Below are 24,059 nucleotides of genomic sequence, written 5' to 3'. Positions count from 1 at the left end.
CATGGGCTGTACAAAAACAGGAAAGTATGGCAGATTTGACCCACGGCCATGTGTCTATACTGTTGAGAAGGCAGAGGAACATACTATAGGGGGAGGGGGCTTTACCCAGAGCCATTTGCTGGGGCCTAAAGACTCTTCCCACCTCTTTAATCCCTTCCAGTGGCCTCAGCATGAACTGTTGTCAGTACCCTCTATCTTCTGGAAGAGAAATACTTTGATCCAAAGGAATGACTCTCTAATGGTGGAATTTCAATGAAGTCAGGCATGGGGTGGGTTACCTTTGTCTTTTTCAAATCAGTTTATTGAGGTATGATTGACGCATAAAAAGTGGTACATGTTGAATGTGTACATCGCAATGAGTTTAGGGTTGTTTTTCCACCCGTGAAACCATCACCACCAACAAGGCCAAAGCGTGTCCATCACCTTCCAAAGTTTCCTCTTGCGGCAGATTTTGATGTAGCCCAACACCCAATCTCAAGGCATGTAAGAGTTGAGGTTCAAATTGGGAAATTTCTTCTGAAAATTATCAACTGGGAAATCCCCTGGTGGGGGAGGGCACTGGGGACTGAGGAGCCACCTCCCTCTGACAATGTTGAATCTTATCTGAGTCCCGTGATTCTGGAAAAAAAGGGAAGCTTAAGAAACTACCTTCCTTATTCTTTGTGTTCTGGAAAACAGCAAGGAACCAATGTTCTCTTACATCTTAGATAAGATTTATGGATGCCCCACCTTGTTGACCTAGGACAAGCCCAGACAAAGACCCCCCTGCCCCAAACTCCCATTCTTTGCCTCATAAATGATTAACTGAACTGCTTGTCCCCACTGATCAATGGGAACAAAATGCTTGTTAGCCAAATGTTGGTTAAGCTTCTCTCTTTCCCTCTCACCCCTGAACTGTGCCCCAACCCCTCACCCTGAGCCAACAGAAAAGCCATCTTTAATCTACTGCAGATCTAGCCTCAGAAATGTGCAGCTAGAGATAGAAAATTTGATGAGTATACAGAGAGAGAAATCATAGCTGATGCGGGGTCGGTGAGCCGAGGAGTCGAAAGAAAGATTTCTTGGACTCTCAAGATCTGGCAGTAGTGCTCTTTTATTTAGAGAGTAGAATAGCATGGGGACAGGACCCATGGGCAGTCAGAGTTTCTGCTGCCGCCGCTTCTGCTGCCCCCGCTGGCATGGGGACAGGACCCATGGGCAGGCAGAGCTGGTGCGTGGGGACAGGACCCACGGGCAGTCAGAGCTCCTGCTGCTGCCCCGAGTTGAGGGTTAGGGCTAATTTTATAAGGCATAGGTATATGATTCATCTCTTTACAAGACAAAGGAAAGAACATGAAAAAAAATTAAAATGGTATCAGTGCGGGTGGGGTCTGGTCATTGGGTGATCCCATGACTTTTAGACAAGAATCAAATCGGATTAAGTAAAGGTTAGAAAGGTTAGACGCCACCACCCTAAACCAGTTACATGAGATTGCCAGACAGCAACCAACTTAAGTTCTTGCCTTCCCCATTAAGAGCTTCTAGAGATAAGACCATTCCCCCTTCTTCCTGGCACAGAGAGGGAGGCATCCTCACAGATAGAGGTTTCCCTTAGAAATGTAAATGTTTCCCAACAAAGGGGCAAAACAAATTCCACTCCTTGGAGCCTGAATCTCATCTGTAGTTTTAAAACTAACCAGCCTAAAAATCCTCATCATAAGCCATTTTAAAATTAAGCAGCCTAAAAATCCTCATCAATAGCCATGGTGTGAATAAGATCTCTCAATGGGCCAGAGACTCACTAGTTGTTTAGCAAACTGTTCCCTCTTTGGTCCTAGGTACACAGATACAGGACATTTCCCAGCCTCCTTTGCAGCCAGGCATGGCCAGGGGACCGAGATCCAGCCAATGGGAATGCAAGGGGAAAATGGACGCCGTTTCCAAGCATGGCCCAACGAAATATCCTGCCCATATTCCAAACCTCCACTTTCTCTTGGCTCATCTGCCAGCCAGATAGAGGATCCAGCAGAGGACGGATGGGGATGTCTACAGATGGCAGAGCCATGAGATGGAAGAAGGCTGGGTCCCTGAACGACCGCTGGATGGGATCCACCCAGGATAGTCACCCAACTGAGAACAACCACGTTGGAGTACTGAACGAGAAATAAATGTCTACTGTGTTAAGCCATTAGGAGTTCAGGGCTTTTGTTACAGCAACTGGCACCATCTACCCTAACTGAACCCCCAAAGTGTCTGTAGAAAAAGGAACGTCTAAAACAGAGCATTTGGAGAAAACAGCAGCAGAGGGAGGGGTCACAAAACAGACTGGAAAACACTGGCCCGGAGGTGAAGAGAAAAACCAACCAGGAGAATGATGGCAGCCAGGGACCAGGACATAGGAGTGACGAGAAGCCAGGAGGCAGCTTTGGGAAGACCACAGCCTGCAAGGCGCTGGGCCAACAAGTACTGATGGAGAAAATGGAAGCCTTTCCTAAGTTCTGGATCCAAGAAGAAGGAAGAGATGGCCACATTATTTGGAGCCACTGTCATCAAGCTTACAGACAACTGAGAAAGTAGAAGTTTTCAAATCCTGTTTACCACTTTTCACCTTTACCACAGAGAAAGGGCAGGAAGACATCAAGATCCTAGACAAATCGAAGCTCCCAAGAACCGGCCACAGGGTCAGCATCATCTTGCAAAAATCAGTGCTGTTTGCTTTTCTAATAACATCATGGGGAGACAGAGAAGGGGCAGGAAGGCATTAGTATAAAGACTCTGATGAGGATTATTTTAGGCCGGTTAATTTTAAAACTGCAGATGAGAAGCAGGCTCTGAGGTGCAGAGTTTGCTTGCCCTTTGAGAGACATTTGCATTTGTGAAGGAAGGGAGATGACCTTGTCTCTGGAAACTCTTAATGGGGAAGGCAAGAACTTAAGTTGGTTACTGTCTGGCAATCTCCTGTAACTGATTTAGGGTGGTGGCTTCTGACCTTTACTTAATCCGATTTGATTCTTATCTAAAAGTCATGGGATCACCCAATAACCAGACCCCACCTGCACTGATACCATTTTAATTTTTTTTCATATTCTTTCCTTTGTCTTGTAAAGAGATAACTCGCATACCTATGCCTTACATTTAGCCTTACTCTCCACCCATGTTTGCAGCAGTAGCAGGGGCAGCAGCAACTCTGGCCAGTGGGTCCTGTCTCCACACAGCAGCTCTGCCTGCCCATGGGTCCTGTCCCCATGCTATTCTACACTATTCTCTAAATAAAAGAGCACTACTGCCAGATCTTGAGAGTCCAAGAAATCTTTCTTTCAACTCCTCGGCTCACCGACCCCACATCAGATTCGGCCCCAGTTTTCAAAGGTCATCCCTGAGAACTATAGATGAGACACCTGATCCTAATTCCAAGGCATCCACTTCCATTCTTAAATCGAATTCTCTCTCAAAATTCTCCATCTGTGAAAAGTGCTCAACATAGCTAAGCATTAGGGAAAGGCAAATCAAAGCCACAAGGGGAGACCACCTGACACCCATTGGGATGACTTTTATTTTAAAAAAGAAAGAAAAGAAAAGAACAAGTGTTGGTGAGGATGTGGAGAAGTTGGAGCCCTTGCACATTGCTGGGGGGCATGCAAAATGGTGCAGCCGCTGCAGAAAACAGCATGGCGGTTCCCCAAGAAAGGAAACATAGAATTACCATACAATGGAGCAATTCCACTTCTGGGTATTTACCCAAAACAGGGACTCAGACAGAAATCCGAACACCAGTATTCAAAGCGTCATTGTTCACAATAGCCAAAAGGTGGAAACAAGCCAGGTGTCCCCTCGATAATCTAAGGGTAACCCCGACTTCGAGTCTGCCCTTAACGGTCTGACCTTTTTGGAACAGTCTGAGCAGAAAGCAAGCTTTGGGTGCTGAAGCCAAATCAGGGACGGCCACTAGGGGGCAGCACACAGCCTCGAGTTGGCGCCGCGGGGACCCAAGGGGGAAGGATCTCCTGGGACCTGAGTCTCCAGACTCTAACACGAAGGAAACGCAGCGTGCTGGGTCCCTGAGGACAGGCTTTACCCTTGTCAATAGTCCCCGTGAAGTATGACAGGGTCCTACCTAAAAATCTGCCACAGGCAGAAACTGGGAGGTGACGGATATGATTACGACCTTGATGGTGGGGATGGTTTTGTGGGTAAAAACATATCCCCAAACTCATCGCGATGTATATATCCACATGTAGAGCTTTTTATACGTCCATCGTACCTCAACAAACGGGTTTTAAAAGGAAAGAAAATCTGCGCCACGCCTGCCTTCATTGAAATTCCACCATGAGAAAGTCATTCCTTTGGATCAAACAAAGCATTTCTCTTCCAGAAGGTACAGGGTACGGACACAACAGTTCAAGCTGAGGCCTCTGGAAGGGATTAAAGAAGTGGGAAGAGACTTCAGGCCCCAGAAAACGACTCTGGGTAAAACCCCGTCCCCCTACAGCCTTCTCAACAGTATAGACATGTTTATCCTTCAAAGCCCCAGAGCCAACTTCCCCTTCCAAGAAACCTCTCGTCCCTCCAGGCTCCTCCGACTCTGTGCTTCTCCCGCTCCTCCCATCCTGGCCGCATGCCTCCAGGAGTGTTTGTATCCAGCAAGAATCTGCCGTGAGACCTCAGTGGGTCCCCCTGGGTGGGTCCTTCCTTGTGGTTTTTGGTGAATGAATGCGGGGTATCACTGAGCAGCGTGATAATGCTGATCAGAAGCCCTTTCCGGTGCCCCCAAACGGGGTCTATACATACAGGTTCCAGAACAAGGAAGCGCGCACGCGCACACGCGCTTTTCTCCGCTTTCCCCTCCTCCCTGTCCTGAGCAGGGATCCAGGCGTCCGCAGAGGAAGTTGGTGCGCTACTGCGACTGTCCACCAGGGGGCAAGCTTGGCCTTAATTTGGGACCAGCTATTTATGATGCTCCTAAATGTCCCTGTGTGATCCGGTGGGTATCTGTGTTGACAGCCTATCCGCTGATTTCACATGTGGATGTCTTCCTCTCAGTCGGGAAGTGCCCAGGGCAGGGCGTGTGAGCGAGTCCATTGGAGAGCATGTGTGTGTGTGTGTGTGTGTGTGTGTGTGTGTGTGTGTGTGTGTCTAATTCGGGGACCACGTGTTGTGCACGGAGGTAGCACTGTGAGCGTGTAGGGTGTGCTTCTGTGCCTGACTGAGTATATAAGCCAGCACGACACGTGCACGTGTGCGGATGCGCGCCCACACAATCGCCTGCAGGTAATTTTTTTTTTTTTTTTTTTTTTTTGCGCCTGTGTGTATGCGTTTCTATTCATTTTCCAGTCTGCTTTTTGATGTTTTATGGAGGTGGAGGGTGGGGTGGTATTTGAGTCTGGGACCTGTTGGTTTGTTGCAAGGGGAGCAGTCTGTCTGCGTCTCTGTGTCTCAAGAAGGGTCTGCCTGCTGTTGTGCGCATAAACACTTTGTCTGTGTCCGTGTCCGTCTGCACATCTGCTTGCCCGTCATGTGAGGAGGGTGGCGAATATTTGCATTTATGAATCCCTATTTGGTGGGTTTACCGTCTGTGTATCTTTGGGCAACTGTGTTTCTTCGTGCCCATCCGTGCGTCCGTTTGGCCTGTTGCCTGTGGGCGTATCTTTCTGAGGGCTTTGGGTTTCGTTTATGTGTGTGTTATAGGTTGAACTGCATCCCCGTAAAAGATCATCTGTAAGTCCTGACCCCCCAGGACCTCAGAATGGGACGTCCTTTGGAAACAGCATCTTTCCAAAGCAGGTGTAATGAGTTATGTTGAAGTCATACTGGAGTGGGGAGGGCCCTTAGTCCTCCTTATAGGAAGGAGACCCGCTCACAGGGAGGACGCCCTGAGGTCCCTGGAATGACGCCACTGCAAGCCAAGAAACCAGCAGAAGCTAAGAGACGTGCCTGGAACGGATGCTTCTCTGTGGCTTCAAAGCGAGCACGGCCCTGCCAACACCTTGATCTTGGCTTCCAGCCTCCAGGACTGTAAGACGGTAAATTTTGGATGTTTAAGCCACTTAGTTTGTGGAACTTTTTTACAGCAGACCGAGCAAGCTGATACAGCACTTGTGTGTGTGTCCACGCACCCGTGTGTCTGTATGGGTGTGTGCCCTCAGGCAGCCAATGCCGGAGAACTTCCAAATTAGGGGTCCACGGGCTCGTTGCAATGGGGGCGGTATTTCTATGATGAGGGAAGCAAGAAAGCTATGGGAGAGATACATATCTAATTCAATCTTGGTTTGGGGGATGTTCAGGGAGGGCTTCCTGGAGGAAGAAACATCTATGCAGCACGTTCCTTTGAGTCTTTCTGTGCCAGCATATTGGGGTGACAGCTGTTCCCTTGAGCCCAGCTCCCCAGCCATCAACAGGCACACCCAGATGAGGCCCCTCATCTTCTCTACCCTCCCAGCAAGAAGTGGCCTCCTCCAGCAGGTGTCTTCCGGGAAGCCATCACCCCCTCTCTCTTCCTGGTCCCTCTGGGGGACACGTGAGAAAGCAGATCTCGCATCAGGTCTTGCTGGGCTTGATCCAACAACCTCTCCAGCCCCTCCCTTTCTCTCTCCCCCTCTAAGCAAAGCAAACCCCTTGCAGTTCCCCAAATCCACAAGGCACTCCCTCCCTTGCACCTCCGCCTGGAAAAAACTTCCCTCATTTTTCTTAAATAACTCCAGCTCATTGTTCAGGCCCCCCCACCCTCCGAGATGTTTCCTCCTCCAGGGAGCCCTCCCTGACCATCCCTCCAACCCAAGACGGGATTAGGTATGTTTCCTTTCCCATAGCCTCCTTGCTTCCCTCATCGTGAAACTCATCACTCCGTGTTCCGATTGCCTAGGTGACTGTTAGAGGCCCCGGTTAGATCAGATGCACTTTGCAGGCACGTCTGTCCTGATTCATTCACGTGGCACAAAGCTGGTGTATTCGTTCACTCGGGGCTGGGATAACAAAGGACCACAGACGGGGCAGCTTAAACAACAGACAGTTATTGTCTCAGAGTCCTGGAGGCTGAAAGTCCGAGATCAAGGTGTCGGCAGGGCTGGTTCCCTCTGAGCCCCCTCTCCTTGCCTTGTAGACAACTTTCTTCTTGCCGCGTCCTCACGGGGTCAGCGAATGTGTGTCCCAATCCTTATAAGGGACACCAGTCACCCTGGAATAGTGCCCACCCTAGTGACCTCGTTTTAACTTAATTACTTCTTTAAAGGCTGTATCTCAACTACAGTCACATTCTGAGGTGCTGGAGGGGTTACGACTTCAACACACAAATGTGGGAGGGATGCAGTTCTGCCCATCACAGCCGGCAACACTAACCGCTTATCACAAACGTGAGCGAAATGAATCAATGAACGAAGGATGTCAAGGTCTCTCCAGCAGATCCTGCTTTTGTCCCAAGTATTCACTGCCTCCCCCTGTGTGAGGATGAAACATTTCTGCCCTGTGGGTGTCGCCCCTGGCCTGACGTCAGGACCAGCTTTGGCCAGTGAAATGTGAGAGGAAGAGAGGTGTGCCATTCTCCAGAAGAAACGTCGAGAGCCACCAAGTGGTCCTGCCGTCTTTCTTTTCCTTCTGCTGCAAGCCTGGCATCTCCCAAGGCTGGATGTCTCCAATGGTGCTGCTCCTTCAGTGCTTTCTCCTTCCAGAACCTTCTTCAGCAGAGTTGAGGCCAACGCATGAAGGACTGGTGTGCAAGATGTTGAGATGGGGGGGGAGTAATTTGTTCACTGCAGCAACACTTAGCCTAAGGTGACTGACACAGCTTACCCTGGGCTGGGGCTTAAAGGCTCAGCCACAGACCCCCAAGACTGGGGTGAGAGGTCAAGGCATGGCTGGGGTCAAAGTTCTGCTTGGTGCTGGAGGACAGTGATGCTCAGGACCTCCGAGATCAAACCCGTGACTTCAACCTCATCAACACCACTGCACTCGACAGCCCGGGTAGTTGCCTTAGGTCAGTTCACAGCGTGGCTCAGAGGGGAGTGATGAGGAGTACAGATGCCCCCCCATAACCCCTGACCCCTTATGACTCCATTCCTTCCCCAACACCCTCTTTCCAGCTACATGGGCCTTCAAACATGGAAAACACTTCACACCAGATTCCGGAGCCCGAATCCTGCACCTGGCTGGGTGTGCACAGGTGCTGCCTGGGGACTGGCTTACCTGGGGTTGGGGAGAGAACACGGATATGCCAAGGTCCCCACCAGCCACTGGAGTGATGGTTAAGAGGGTGGCTTTGTGCTTAGACACTAACTAACTCTGTGCCCTCGGACAGGTGATGTCTCGTCTTTCTCTGGTTCAGAGAGGTGAGGTCACTTTCCCAACATGTGACAGCTAATTCTACAGAGGTGGAGCTGACCTTGGAATCCTCCTGGATCCTCGGCCATGATGCTCAACGGCCCAGGAAGCTGATGGCGAGATTCGATTAGATAATGAGTACAAAGCCCTTGCTATCATGGCGCCAGGCAATGTTGAACGCTGGACACGCGGGGCTGCCTCTGTTACTAGTGTGGTGGGGTAATATTTAGAAGGATTAACTATTTTTCCCCAAATTAGCGTATACTCCGTGACCCTTCCCCAGCCCTGGCCACCATCATTTTTTTCTCTTAAAGGCTATTCCTACAGCCTGCAGGAGATTTTGCAAAGAAGCAACATCTGGGCTTTGGAACTTCAAAAGCTTACTTAGAGATTCTGAATCTTGGCTTTTGAGCCTCAAAAAATCTAACCCTGAAGGACTCCAGATGAAGGTCTGGCTGGAGCGGTTGCCAGGGCCTGGGGGAGGGGGAAATCGGGAGTCGCTGCCTAATAGGGACAGAGTTTCCGTTTTGCAAGATGAAAAATTCTGGAGACTAGTTGCACAACAGCATGAATATGTCAGACTATTGAACTGCACTTGTAAAACTGGTTAGGAGGGTAAATTTTATGTTAGGTGTATTTTGCCATAATATAAAGTCTTAAGTAAAAAAAAAGAAAAAGTCTGGCCATATATGTGGAAGAGCATTTATCAGGCTCAGCCGACTTCTCTTGCAACAAAAGATATCACGATTCCCCAATGTGGACAGGAAGAGTTGGGCAGGGGAAAAGATAGTTAAACTCAGAGATGGGTCCAGAGATGCACCCTTCTGTCTTACCCACCCATCCCCAGTCTAGATGCCTTCAGAGTGATATGAGAAAAAGAAGGTTTCCTGGAGCCCTCAGATTCCAGGATTTAGCAAGCTCTACAGAGTTTCCCCACATCCTGCATATGGCGGCCATCCATTGAGTAGAGATGGCTGTAAAAGGGTGTGCATGCCATTTCTCTGTATTTAGAGAGAGTGTAGCAGACCCTGTTGGTGTCCCATTCATAGCTCCCCAGCGCAGACAACATCCATACAGATTAATGGCTCCAAAATCACCTGTGGTTCTCTGGCCACCAGAGCAGGCACCACCTATCACGAGCAGCTCTCAGGCTCTGACTGACGGAAGTTGGTGGACATACCCCAGCTCCCTTGCCCCTCATCTCCAAGCCATGTTCTACACTGACTTCCAGAGGTCCCCCAAAAAGAATGAGTTCCCCCATTGCCCACAGCCGTCACCTGCTCATCAATGCTCCCTGTCTTGGCTCCTTCGCTTTTCCATCTCTCTTCCCCACTCCCTTCCAGCTGCTTCCCGGGATCACCTCCCAGATAAACTTTGCAGGCCCAAATCCTTGTCTCAGGCTCTGCTTCTGGAGAAGCCCAACCTAAGACGGTGGCCATATTATGCATCGTTCAAACCAGGATGCTTTGGAGAATGAAAAGAATCATGATTAATAACTGCACCAGGACAAGAGTCAGGACTGTCCTGGGTACACCAGGCTGTATAGTCATTCCACCCAGCATTTAAGGGGAAACAGCCAGATGTCCTGCATGTGGAAGATGCAGAGGAACCAAAGGTGACGCAGATGCCATGACATGTCAGCAGGTGGCAGTGTGACAGAAGGTAAGCACCAAGGACCAGGGGTTTCCCCACTGCCCTAATCCCGGATCCCCTGGAATTTAAACATGATCTGGGGGAGAATTGACAGGGAAGACCCAGCCTTAACTGAAATAAAGTTTCTGCCACTTAGCAGAATTGGAGGAGCTCCAAATAGGAATTAAGTTCTATGATAGAAAAAAAAACATGTGAGAGTCAGGTTTTCGTGATCTGGAATCCGTGAGTGTAAAATTCTTTCCTGCTGGACGGGGTCGCGTTTCCCTCTTCTGGTCTTATTTTAAATGGCAGAGAAAGGTGATAACGCCAGAAGGCAGGGATTGGTAAAAGGGCTTTTCTCCACGCCCCGGTGCCCTTCCACATCTTTCCCCTTCCAGGTCCTCCTGAACGACACCGGCCCCTCCATTCATCATTTTATTAAAAGCGGTTGCCTTGAGCCCCGCCTTCTCGGGGGACCCAAGAAGAAATCAGTGTGTTATAAATTAACCATGACAAGGCATCACCCCAGGAGCCCTGCCAGCTGGATGCCGGCCCTCCACAGTCCAGCCCAGATTCTCAGCCTGCCAGGACCTGTCACAGCCCCTGGTCCAGCTGCCTGCTCGTCCTGGGCTCAGAGCCTGGAGTTTCTCCTCTCTCTGCCAGTGTACTGAAGCTCAGCAGTATTCAGAATAATCTTCCTCCACATAGTTGGAGGGGAACCAGCCAACCTGGAAAGAGAGGAGGAAGTAGTCAGGGCAGCCTCTCCACATTCTCTTGCTGTTCATCAACACACCAGGCAGCTTCCCTCCCACCTCAGGGCCTTTGCACCTGCCATAACTGCTACCACAGAAATTACACCCCCTAGATATACACACAGCTGATTTCCCTTGCTTCCTACAGTTCTCTGCTCACATGTCACCTTATCAGTAAGGACTTCTTAACTATCTTGCTTAAAACTGCCAACCCCATCCACCCCAACACTCCTTATCTCTTTTTTCCTGCTTAATTTTTCTCCATGGCACTTATCAGCATCTAATTGATTATATATGTTATTTATTTATGTGAGCTCCACAGGGCAGAGATTTTTGTCTGTCTTATTCATCATTAAGTCCAAAGAGCCTAGAATAGTTCCTACAACACAGTAGATACTTAATAAATTTAGTTGGATGGATAGATAGATAGATAGACAGACAGACAGACAGAGAGATAGATAGATGGAAGGAAGGATGGATGGAAGGATGGAAGGAAGGAAGGAAGGATGGATGGATGGGTGGATGGATGGATGGGTGGATGGATGGATGGATGGATGGATGGATGGATGGATGGATGGATGGATGGATGGATGGATGGATGGATGGATGGACGGATGGACAGAAGGATGGATGGATGGATGAATGGATGGATGGATGGACAGGAAGGATGGATGGATGGAAGGATGGATGGATGGAAGGATGGATGGAAGGAAGGATGGATGGATGATGGATGGACGAATGGACAGATGGATTAAATGATGGATGGATGGGTGAATCCTTTACAGCTCAGACCTTCCTAAACACCCCAGAAGGCTCTCTCAAACCCTAATTGTCCTCCACTGCAGACTAAACTTACCCTCCATGGTTCTTAACAACACTGCACATTTAAGCAATTATCCAGGTCATTTTGTCAGGTACATTTCCCCAGGTAGAAAGTAAACTCCTAACCACTGTCCTTGTCATCATTCAACAAATATTTTTGAGAAACCATTACAAGTGAGGCAGTATTCTAGTGGCTAGGAATTCATCAACAGATGAAATAAAGACTCTCTGCCTTTGTGAGACAAAAATAAGAACCAGGCAGAAACAAACTTTTTGAGGAAATTTGAGGCCCCTTCCTGACAGTCTGAATTCAAGCAGGCAAAGGAGCACAGAAGGCAAAAATGGTTAGTCCTGGCTCTGCCTCTTCACTCACTCAATATTTATTGAGTACCTACTATGTGCTGGTCACTGTTCCAGGCGCTGGTGACATTGCAGTGAACAAGATAGACACAAATCCCTGCCTTCATGTTCCCCAAACATGCCAATCACTCTCTCACCCCAGGGCCTTTGCACATGCTGATCCTTCCACCTGGAATAATTCCTCCCAGCCCCCCTCATGACCTTTTAGCCTGGCTAACTTTACTCATCCCTCAGTGATCAGCTTGGTCTCTCAGAAGTTGTCCTGACTTGCTCTCACGGTAAGTCAGGGGTTCCCTTCGGGGGGAGTCCCATGCTGCCCTGTGATTCCCCATCTCAACTTGATCATGCAACATTGTAACTGCTTGGTTGCAGGTCTATTCTCCTCACTGGACTACAAGTTTCATGAAGGCAGTGATTGTACTGGATTTTTTTCTGTCTCCTTGGCACCCAGCAGAATGCCAGGCGCATAGAAAATAAATGCAATAAACAAATGTAAGTTGCATAAATGAATGAAATCTCTGTGAAATGAAATGTCCCTTCCTCCCGTCCGACCGGGAAGACCTCCACGTGAGCCACTCCCCACCTTCTCCATTCCACAATTCCAGGGCCGCTCCACCATGACCGGGTCACCCCCACGCCCTTTCCCCAGGCTGCCAAGCTCCCCCCAACTCACCCGGCCGTAGATCTCCCCTCGCCACCAGCCTTGTTGCCCCTTCTTATTAAGGATTTTGATGATGTCACCCTCCTTGAGGGACAGCTCTGATCGGTCCCGGGCGCAGAAGTCATAGCGGGCTTTGGCGGTACCAAAATACTTGGTGCTTCCAGCTGTGTAGGGAAGAGCAGAGGTGGGTGAAGGACCTGGGGCAGACACCTGCCCACTGTCGGGGAGACAGGTGAGGGAAGGTAATGCTCTCAGGAGGGTGACATCCATCAAGATGCAGGGTCCCTCAATGCTTCTTTATGCAGAACCTCGGGTGCCCTGTGCTCTGGTGGGGCCACCATTGTACTCCTGGAATCATCGTTCCAGCCCAACCGGCATCCAAATTTAGAAAATAATACCATTTATAAATTTTTTAAATGGTTTGTACATATTTATAATAAAAAGAACAGAGGAAAGATGTGGAAAATTTCATTCTAGGCTGTTAACGCTAATATCTCAAGGAGGACCAAGGGTCCAAAAACAGAGAGGGAGTGGGGGAAAAATAAGAGGAAAAAAAAAGAAATGAAAAACTTTCCATAGTACAATTCTAAGCAACATTGTAGAACATAAAATTAATTTGTAGTATTTCTGCAAATACGCCAAGACTGAACACCCATATATCCACCAGGACAAATAAGTAACACACAGACAGATAGAAATATTTATTCAGGGGCCGGGCCGGTGGCACAGCGGTTAAGTGCACACATTCTGCTTCTCGGCGGCCTGGAGTTCACCAGTTCAGATCCCGGGTGTAGACATGGCACCGCTTGGCAAGCCATGCTGTGGCAGGCATCCTACATACAAAGTAGAGGAAGATGGGCACGGATGTGGCTCAGGGCCAGACTTCCTCAGCAAAAAGGGGAGGACTGGCAGTAGTTAGCTTAGGGCTAATCTTCCTCAAAAAAAAGAAAAAAAGAAATATTTATTCGATTGGGTGATGAGAATAGAGGCAATTGTTGTCTCAGAGTCCTGATGTTATATTGGTGTTGCTTTTTAAACAATATAACAGTTTAACAATAATTAATTTTTAAATCCCTCTTTTAAAAACTTTTGGACATATAAGAATTTAGACACTATACCACCTGTATGACTTTTCTGAAAAACGTTCTCCAGAATACACTCCAGCAAAATGAAATTTGAATCACAATGAGGAATTTAAAAAATAAAGAAAAACATGGAAAACAAGAAATATAGATGGAGTCTAAATAATTCTTGATACTATATTTTCAAAGTTAAATGCAACTGTCAAGAAAGGATTCCTAAAATAGGTCATAATTGTTTTAATTCATAGAAAACTGTAGCCAGCATTCCAGATAATTTCAACAAACCTGGTGGGTGAGAGATGCAAAGAGAAAGGAAAGTAAGAGTGCACTAAAGGTCATGCCTTTTTGTGGGAGAAGGTTATAGATACTAAATAATCCTTGATATTGATACAAAAATATAGGCTTACAAGGTATAGATGAGGATCCTTCTGTTCCTAGTGTCCTCATCTTCCCAAATACAAAGTAACCCCTGGTCCCCTCTTCCATCCAAGCAAACCACTCAAGAACAAAGGGACAGCCAGGAGTGGGAAGGAGTTCTTGCTGTTTCACAGCTATGACCTCTGCACACCCACTGGAAGGAAAGCCCATGGCACCCCCAAACTTTCCCTCCACAGTGGGAAGGAGCTGGGGCTGCAGGCCCCCAGCCTGAGATCTCCTACCTGCTGGTTTGCTAATGGCTCTCCTCTCTGGCTCCTTGAAGGGGAACTGCAGGGTGGTGTCCAGTGACTTGAAACAATCCTTTAGGGAATTCTGCTGATAAAACTCCACCAGCTCCTGGAATGAGGACAGCAAGACAGATGCTATCCCAGCGGGCCAGCCCAGCATGGGGCAGAGCAGGGAGGAGCTAGAGGGGCCACATCCAACTCTTTGCGTGAAGCAGGCCGCCCTGCTGGCCTCCCTGGCAAGTCACTCTTTGAATGCTCCCCATGATGGGGAGCTCATTCTCTTCCTGAGCAGCTAGGACCATTTCACGGGGAAGAGACCACATCGCCTATGGCCTGTTTTCCTAGTAGCCAGTTCACTTCATGATAAATTTACCAACTTGTCTGATGACCAGCTCACCAAAATCAACCCCCCCCCCGTGGGCGTCAAGAGTCTCATTTTTACAATTACTTATTATAATAACAGATGCTGTTTCTAAAGCACCTACTATGTGCTGGCCAGTGTGCAATCACACATTATCAAAATCTCCTAAAAACCCTGAGAGGGGAAATACATTCATGATTCCCCTATTTTCTAAAAGGAGAAACTGAGTCATTAAGGAGCCAAGTTCCTCAGCCAGGGTCCCACAGCTGGAAAAGGGCAGATCCAGAATTCAGCCCCAGGGGAGGGGGCAGTAGCGTGGAGTAGCCAAGAGCTGACTTCTGTGTCATTATAGACTGATCTGAATTCAAGTCCCAGATTTGTCGCACATGTGAATATTTCTTCCACAAATGCTCAAGCTGATTCTAATAGTGGGGAGACAATCAGGTCAAAATTAAGAAACAGTCTTCAAAATAAAATGTCTTGTGTTTTGGAGTCCTAACCTCCAAAATTGCCAATATCGTGAAAGACCAAAAAAATAAATTAAAGACTGGGGAATTATTATAAACTAAGGAGATAAAAACTAAATGCAATATGGAATCACTAATTATGTCCTGGGGAAAAACACTGCTATAAAAGACATAATTGGGGCAACCAGGGGGATTGGGGTATGGACTGTATATTAGATAATAATTTTGTATCAGTGTCCAACTTCCTGAGTGTTATAATGGTCCTGCAGTGAGGCGTGAGAACGTCTTGGTTCTCTGGACGTTCATGCTAAAGTATTTATACTGATGCCAACCACTTACCCATAGATAGTGTAAATAAATGTGTGAGTGTGTGTGGGCAGAGGGAGGGAGAGAGAAGGCAAGAGGGGCAGAATATTAACAATTAATAAACTAGGTGAAAGGCTTACAGATGTTCATTACATGATTCCAGTAACTTTTCCAAAAATTGTCAGAAATAAAAAATGGAGGAAATATTCTTCCAAATAAAAAGTCTGGGGGAAACAAAGGTTTGTGGAGTGAATTATCAGTCCCTAACCTTTTGGGGAGTCAAGGATCCCTTTGAGGAGCAAGCGAAATCTGAGACACCACCCCACCCCCTACCTGCCAAAAAAAACCACAAAAAACACACGTATGTGCAAGAGTTGGGATTTTCTTTCAGAGGATCCAAGAATCCATAGGCCATGGGTAAGATTTATGTGATTTAGTGCGATGGGGTTAAAATGTCTAAAACCTAGCCCAAAATTACAGGACATCAAATAGAAGCAAAAACACTCGAAAAGCATTTGAATTCTCAGTGAGATGGTCAATAAGCAGATTAGGCAGAGCTGAGTCATGAAGTCTGACAAAAATAGGGGCTCTACAGACCTCAGCTTTACCCATCTGTGAAATGGGAACTCAGAGAGTGAGTTGAGGGGATTAACTGGAGTCCCATCTATAATATGACCATCACTCGGTAAGTGATCCATAAATGCTCACTGTTGTTATTTATTATTACTATTAATAATCTCATTGTTAGTCATTAAGAGAATGAGTTTAAAGCCAATTGCTCCATAGTGTCCTTGGAGGGGCTGCTCTGAACGTAGGTAAGCGGGGGATCCTAAGATAGAGCTTCAAGGACAATCCTGGCCAGATTCTGAGGGTCTGGGGTTAGGGGGTAGATTGGCCCTTACCACAAGCCCCCGGAAAGCTTTCTTCTCTGTAATCCGGTACAGTCCTTCTGCTGTCATAATTTTAATATGCTTGACCTCAACATTATACCTGGAAACAGAGAGAGAGAGGGCCAGGAGTTCTTGGGGAGGGGTCTCAGCCCCAGACCACATGCCCCCGACAATGGAGGAAGCAATCTTGGCTACTTCCTGGAGGGGGCGACCACTGGAGCCCAAAGAATGAAGCTGCCTCCTGCTGTTCCAACAGGATCCCTTCCCTGCGGCCATTGCTGCTCTAAGCCTTCATTTCTTCCTCTTTAATAGGAGTCATCTTCCCTGACTCATGGGGTTGCTGAGAAGTCGAGAAGACCTTGTAAATAAAGTCATGTTCCAGAATAGAGAGGACGAGATCTCCATTGCCATCAATACGGCGGACACAGATTAGCAAGGACACAGGAAGGATATTCACTTCTGCCAATATGCAAAACTAGATTTAAAATATCTACTACAGAAAACCCCTAGAAATGTTGGGAAAAAAAGTGCTGAGCTCTCAAAAAAGTAAGGGAAATTCCTGGAGGCCAAAAATGAGGATGAAACTAAAAACTGAGCAATAAGCATCAACTGCTGCCCTAAGGAGTTGCTGATCTTAGTAACCAAGGAGTTCATGCTTTGATGATCACGTCGAAAGAGGAGATGAGTTACTGGGTCTACACAGGGTGGAGGGTTGGCATTGGGTCCAGCCATAAGGCTGGACTGTCAAAAAGCTACACCTTCAGGAAAAGAGGTGAGCTAGAAAAACCACACCCACGAGCACGATAAGAAGCAGGGACAATAAGAAAGCTTGTCTCTGGGGCCAGCCTGGTGGCGCAGCGGTTAAGTGTGCACATTCTGCTTCGGTGGCTCAGGGTTCGCTGGTTCAGATCCCGGGTGCAGACATGGCTCCGCTTGGCAAGCCATGCTGTGGTAGGCATCCCACATATAAAATGGAGGAAAATGGGCACGGATGTTAGCTGAGGGCCAGTCTTCCTCAGCAAAAAGAGGAGGATTGGCAGCAGGTGTTAGCTCAGGGCTAATCTTCCTCACAAAAAAAAAAAGAAAGAAAGCTTGTCTCAGAGACCCCAAACAGAAAAGTCACCCTTAAGAATTTACAGCCTCAGTCCTGCCCTCACGTAGATTTGGGATTTGAAGTGAAACCACCTGTGTGGTCTGGGAAACTAAGAAATTCACCTAAAATTTTTTAACCTGAAAAACAAATGAACCTGTGGGTGATCCCCACAGGAGCTGAATGCAAAATTTCTGGAGACCCAGGCAGCAAAAGATACCCATGGGGAAAGCCCCGCTTAAGATCACAAGACAAAATTAGAAAATCCACGAGGAAACGGGTCACCGTGGGCGAGAAGCTGTGTACACAACAGACAGAGCCAAGGTCTGTGAGACCTGGGTTCAGACTATGTTTCTGCCTCCTCCTAGAGTTTGCTAGATGTCTCTTGGGGCCTCCCTAGGAATCATCTCTCTTTCTCGTGGGTTGTCAATGCAAAGAAATAAAAAAGATTCAAAAACACTGAGGACCCACAGGGGCTCGATAAATCATGGCTATCGGGACTGGACATTCTCTTCCTCTCAGGCACCTGCAACACCAGGTCACAGGACAGATAAGTCAGGGAGGGAGGAGTTACTTAATGCTGATGGCAAACTCCGCCGCGTCCTTCACCCTCTGCCGCACCAAGAACGTCCCGTCCGACCGATTGGTGAGGATGCTTTCCGCTCCCGCGCGCTCCATGGGGCCAGCATACCTGGCAAGAAACACCAAAGAGAGAGGTCCACACAGCCCTCATATAGTTATACGGAGGCTGCTTTTCCTCCCAACTCTGCGATTTCTTAAGTTGGCGACAGCCTGGGTCCAGCAGGCTTAGACACTAATGTAAGCCCGGAGGAGGCAGTGGCCAGAGTTCAGAAGTGGGCAGTGACCATCACACCTCTGTAAGTCACACCTGGGGTTTTGGCAAATGGATTGCGGGAGAAAACTCAGTCCTTCGGGTCTGGTTGTGTTTCTGTGCGACATCATAAGAAATACATATTTGGTCTCTGACTCCACTTCCCGGCACATAGCTTCTAAAACCTTCGAAACCTCTGAAGAGATAAACATCTTTGTATATACTGACGAGATGTCTGGGGGCTGGGGGCTTCTGGACAGCCTCTGGATGGGGGAGGGTGGCCAGAAGAGGAGCCAACCATGTGATCAGAGGGTTGGAGCTTTCTGCCCCATCTTCCCGAGCTCCAGGGAAGTTGAGTGAATCACTAATGGCCAATGATTGAATCAATCATGGCTATGTAAGGATGCCTCTAGTTAAAAACCCTAACCATGGGCATCTGGAGAGCATCTGGATTGGTGAACACGTGGAGGTGCCAGGAGGGGGGCACGCCTGGAGAGGGCATGGAGGCTCTGGACCCCTTCCCCCACACTTTGCCCTCTGCATCTCTTCCATCTGGCTGTTTCTGAGTTGTATCCTTTTAGAGGAAACTAGTAATCAGGCAAGTAAAATGTTTCTCTGAGTTCTGTGAGTTTTGTGCTAGCAAATTATCGGAACCAAGGAGGGGGCTGTGGGAACACCACTTTTAGAGCCAGTCGGTCAGAAGTACTGGAGACCTGGGCTCGAGACTGGCATCTGAAGTGGGGGCAGTCTTGTGGGACTGAGACCCTAACCTGTGGGATGGACACTAACTCCAGGTAGATAGTGTCAGCGTTGAATTGAATGGTAGGACAGCCAGCTGGTGTCGGAGGATTGGAGCACTGTTTGTTATGGCGAAAAGATAACACGTTTGGTTTCAGAAGTATTGAGAGTGTGCATATAGAAAAGCAGTTGCTGTTTTTTCTTTTACTGGAATTTGGCATTCTCAGATAGGCGTTTACTGAGTGTCCACTGGTTGCCCATCTCTGTGGTCACCAGAACAGACAGTGAGGAAGGTGAGGCACTAGCCTCGGGTACACAATTTAAAGGGGGAGCCAAAAAACTCAGACATCAAGATAAATAATAACAAATAAAATAAGTAGTATCTTCATGCAATATTTTAAAAAATCCAAATGACAGGAAAAATGGCCACAAAAAGGAAGGAAGTACCGATATGTGCTACCATGTGGATGGACATTGAAAATAGGATGCTGGGTGAGAGAAGCCAGTCACAAAAAGTCACATGTCGTACGTTTCCACTTATACGAAATGTCCAGAACAGGCAAATCCACAGAGACAGGAAGTGGATTTGTGGTTGTCACAGGCTGGGGCAGAGGGACGGGGAGTGACTGCTAATGGGGATGAGGTTTCCTTTGGGGGCGATGGAATATTCTGGAGCTAGATAGAGGTGGTGCTTGCACAGCATCGTGACTGAACTAAATATCACTGAATAGAAATGTGAATATGAATATATTTATGCTGTAAATGTAAATATATAATAAGTACTATATATTAATTATAGATAATATCTAATTATAATATAGAAATGTGATTATGAATATATTTATCCTATAAATGTAAATGTATAATATATGCTATATATTAATTATAGATAATATATAATTATATATAACATACAAATGTGAATATGAATATGTTATGCTATAAACGTAAATACACAACATACAGAAGATATGTTAACTATAGATTATATGTTATTATAGGTGATATGAAAATGTATCTCATGCTGTAAATGAAACACATAACATAAATAATATATATTAATTTTAGATAATATATAATCATATATGATATATAAATGTAAGTATGTAACATAAATGTAAATATTAACATAAATGCCACTTTAAATGGTTAATTTTACTTTATGTGATTTTCACTTCAACTTAAGAGATGAATGCAAAAAAATCCACAGTGAACAAAATGTCAAAATTTTAAACAAAGCCAAAATTCGACTCCACACTTGCCCAATTCACTGCAGCCACCCCTCCCTCCTCCCAGCCTTGTCATGTCCTGTTTTTATTTACAATCTTGATATTTTGCTCATGGTGAATTTTTTTTTGCCTCGTTTTTGATTGAATTTTTAAAACATTACGGATCTCGATAGCTGAGTTTTTTGGTGCCCCCTTAAATTTTGCACGTGAAGAGAGTGCCTCACTCTCCCCACCCTAGTCCTGGCCCTGGTCCCTGGTGACCACGTCTGGGGAGGGGCGGGCAGCGTGAGCACAGCCTCCAAAGACCCCAGTTCGAATCCCGGCTTTGCCACTTAGTAGCTCTGTGACCTCAAGAGCTGATTTGGTCACTCTGAGCCCCAACTTCCTCTTCTGAAAAGAGGGAGATGAAACTACCCACTCCAGAGCGACATTTTTGACCAACGGTGACAATGCCATTGAAGCACCTCGTTCATGGGAGACACTCGGGAATTCTGTCCCTTGTGTTATTATGACTTCCAAGAGGCAGTAAAGTCTGGCTTTGGAGTCAGGCAGACTTGGGTTCGAATCCCACCTCTGTCACTTCCTCACGTTGTGACATTGAACAAGTCACGTCCTCCTCTCCCAGCCTGGGTTTCTTCCTTTACAAGAACGGAGTAAGAATAGCACCTACCTCAAAGGGTTATTACCAGAATTAAAGGAACTCCTTAAAGAGCTGGCACACGGCCACAAACACAATACCACATCACATCACGTCTAAGACGCCGACATTGTAAAAGGCACTGTTCTTTTATGGGCCATTAGGAAATAAAAATTACTACCCATAAAATCAGGCAGAAGACTGAGACTCCACTGATGTAAGAGCCATTCTAATGTCAGAGATGTTAAAACGTGAAAAAAAAAAGTGCATTTTAGAATTGATGCAATGTGGTCCTAGCAGCTAATCCTAATAATAACAGATAATAAAGTGTTTACATGTGCCAGGCACAGGGCTAGGCACTTTACAGGTAGTAGCTCGCTGAAGCTTCACAGCAACTTTATGAAGCAGATACAGGTATTAACCTGTATTTTCCAGAAAGGAAAGCAGGAATAACCAGGTATTTTACAGAAAGGAAAACCGCAGCACAGAAAGGTTGAGTTACCGGCCCAGGGTCACACAGCTGGGAAATGGTAGAATCTGGATTTGCACCCAGGTCAGTGTCCTCCAGGAGCCACACTGTAAACCTCCACCCCTCATGCTCCATATGCAAAAGGTGATCAAAAAAAGGAGGAAGGGGCTGCCATTACCATCACCACCATCATTTTCTTCCAGTGGGACCATAATCTCCAAAAGGACAAAAGGACTCTCTTTTGTCTGTTCTCTCCTTGGCAGCCCTCCAGTGCAGGGCTGGACCCTAGCAGTCGAGGCCCAGGGTTTGGATAATGAATAACTGATTGGTTTGGAGCCCCCTCCCACGCCCACCCTAGGCACCCATCACAGAGGCCCCAAGGTAAAAATAAGAAAGGTGGTTCTACTCACCAGAGATGAACAGACAGGTCTTGAGGGGGACCCTAGGGACAGAGACAGAGACTGAGACTTAGGGCAAAGGGCCCAGCTTGGCAATAGACTACAGGGCACTTCATTCATTCATTCATTCATTCATTCATTCAGAGACTGGTCCATGATCAATTAAATCAAGGAGTGTCCAACCACCTGTTTTAGCATGACCCTCAAGCTAAGAATGGTTCTCACATTTTTAAATGGTTGACAAAAATCAAAAGAATATTTCCTGGAATGCAAGGATTATAGGAAATTCACATGTCAGGGTGTATAAATTCAGTTTTATTAGAATACTTCATGCCCACGCATTGACAGATCATCTGTGGCTGCTCTTGCGCTGCTATGGCAGAGCTGAGCAGTCACAAAAGAGAATATCTGACCTACAAAGCTGAAAATGTCTACTATCTCTTTACTTACAGAAAAATTTTGCCAATCTCCGATCTAAATAAATGTAAAAGTGGTTGCTTTCACCACCTTACACCTATTAGGATGGCTACTGTTTAAAAAAAAGAAAGAAAGAAAGAAAGAAAGAAAGAAAGAAAGAAAGAAAGAAAGAGGGGCCAGTCCAGTGGCGCAGTGGTTAAGTTCACATATTCCACTTTGGTGGCCCGGGGTTCACTGGTTCAGATCCCAGGTGTGGACATGGCACTACTTGGCAAGCCATGCTGTGGTGGCGTCCCACATATAAAGTAGAGGAAGATGGGCACGGATGTTAGCTGAGGGCCAGTCTTCCTCAGCAAAAAAGAGGAGGATTGGCAGCAGTTAGCTCAGGGCTGATCTTCCTCAAAAAAAAAAAAAACAAAACTAAAAAAAGAAAGAAAATACCAAGTATTGGTAAGGCTATGGAGAAATTGGAACCCTTGTGCATTACTGGTAGGAATGTAAAATGGTACAGTTGCTGTGGAGAACAGATGGCTGTTCCTCAAAAAATTAAAAATAGAATTACTATATGACCCAGCAATTCCTCCTCTGGGTATACACCCAAAAGAGTTGAAAACAGGGACTCAGAGAGGTATTTGTACATCTGTATTCATAGCAGCATTATTCACTGTGGCCAAGAAAGGAAGTAACCCAAGTGTCCATCAACAGGCAAATGGATAAACAAAATGGGGTATATACACACCGTGGCATATTATTCAGCCTTAATAGGGAAGGGAATTCTGACACCTGCTACAACATGGATGAATCTTGAAGACATTATGCTCAGTGCGAGAAGCCAGACACAAAAGGACAAATGCAGTATGATTCTGCTTATGAGACCCCTACAAATTCGTAGAGACATATCTAAATTCATAGAGACAGAAAGCAGAACGGTGGCTGCAGGGGCTAAGGAGTAGGGGGTAGTGAGAAGTTAGTTTTATCGGTACAGACTTTCAGTTTTGCAAGATGAAGGAGTTTCTGGAGATGGATGATGTGATGATGGTGGTAAAACAAGGTGAATGTACTTAATACCACTTAACGGTACACTTAACAAATGGTCAAAATGGTAAACTTTATGTTATGTGTATTTTACCATAGTTAAAAATAATGTTCCAAAACGTCATCCCCAAAGAAAACCCACACCCGTCACCCATTAAGCAGTTAGTCCCTATTCGCTCCATCTCCAGCATCTGGACTCTACCAATTTGCTTTCCGTTCCTACAGATTTACCTATTTTAGACATTTCATAAAAATAGAATCATTGCGATGTGTCCTAAATACCACTGAAGTGTACACTTTAAAATGCTCAAGTTTACATTGCCCAACTTTCACCTCAATTTTTTTAAAAGGGAGAAAAAAGAATGAAATGTTCCATGTACAGTGATAGAGAAAGATTCTAAGATATATTAAGTAGGGGAAAAAAGCAAGCTGCAAAATAATGAGTAGTGCACCTTTTCAGTAAACCGTGGGGGAAACATAAATCCATATTTTTATCTATTTGTATTTGCATTAAGAAACTCTAGGCAGACATACAAAGGACAAAGAATAGTAATTATCTTGTGAGTTGGGTGGTGCCAAGAGGACGGGGAGCCTCGAATAGAAAGGAGAATTGTCATTTTTTTCTGAGTTTTCTCAGAGCCATCATTGTAACAGGAGAAGAGGAGGCAAGGATGGGTGTAGATTTAAAGAGGCAGCTACATTTGCAGGCAGAAATTGGAGAGATGCCCAGATCTTGGCTTCTGAATGCATGTCCCACTGGAAGGACCAGGGCTCCTTGGGAAAATGGTGGATTCCAAGAACAGGGGAGGGAAGATACGAGATAAGTCTGATACTGTGCTGGAAAATAAGGCAGGGCTCAAAGAATGATGAAGACATGTCAAAGGGAGAGAAGAGCCAGTGTGAAGGGGCATCCCGCTGGCAAAGGCT

At 46.5% G+C, this 24,059-nt stretch overlaps 1 protein-coding gene across 1 annotated transcript in view; it reads right to left on the bottom strand.

The window, feature by feature from the left end:
- Positions 1–10,343: 10,343 nt before the first annotated feature.
- VAV1 (vav guanine nucleotide exchange factor 1) overlaps positions 10,344–24,059 on the bottom strand; it is a 56,580-nt gene continuing 42,864 nt past the window's right edge. The window contains exons 22-27 of the mRNA XM_070622770.1: positions 21,693–21,724; positions 17,952–18,068; positions 16,300–16,387; positions 14,258–14,372; positions 12,529–12,680; positions 10,344–10,649 (exon numbers count right to left, since the gene is read on the bottom strand). Coding sequence (XP_070478871.1) covers positions 10,596–10,649; positions 12,529–12,680; positions 14,258–14,372; positions 16,300–16,387; positions 17,952–18,068; positions 21,693–21,724 — 558 coding nt within the window. The 3' untranslated portion in view covers positions 10,344–10,595. The remainder of the gene's footprint in view (positions 10,650–12,528; positions 12,681–14,257; positions 14,373–16,299; positions 16,388–17,951; positions 18,069–21,692; positions 21,725–24,059) is intronic.

The sequence above is a fragment of the Equus przewalskii genome, chromosome 6 (genome assembly GCF_037783145.1).
Source record: "Equus przewalskii isolate Varuska chromosome 6, EquPr2, whole genome shotgun sequence".
Lineage (NCBI taxonomy): Eukaryota > Metazoa > Chordata > Mammalia > Perissodactyla > Equidae > Equus > Equus przewalskii.
This window is presented reverse-complemented; position numbering and strand designations above follow the sequence as displayed.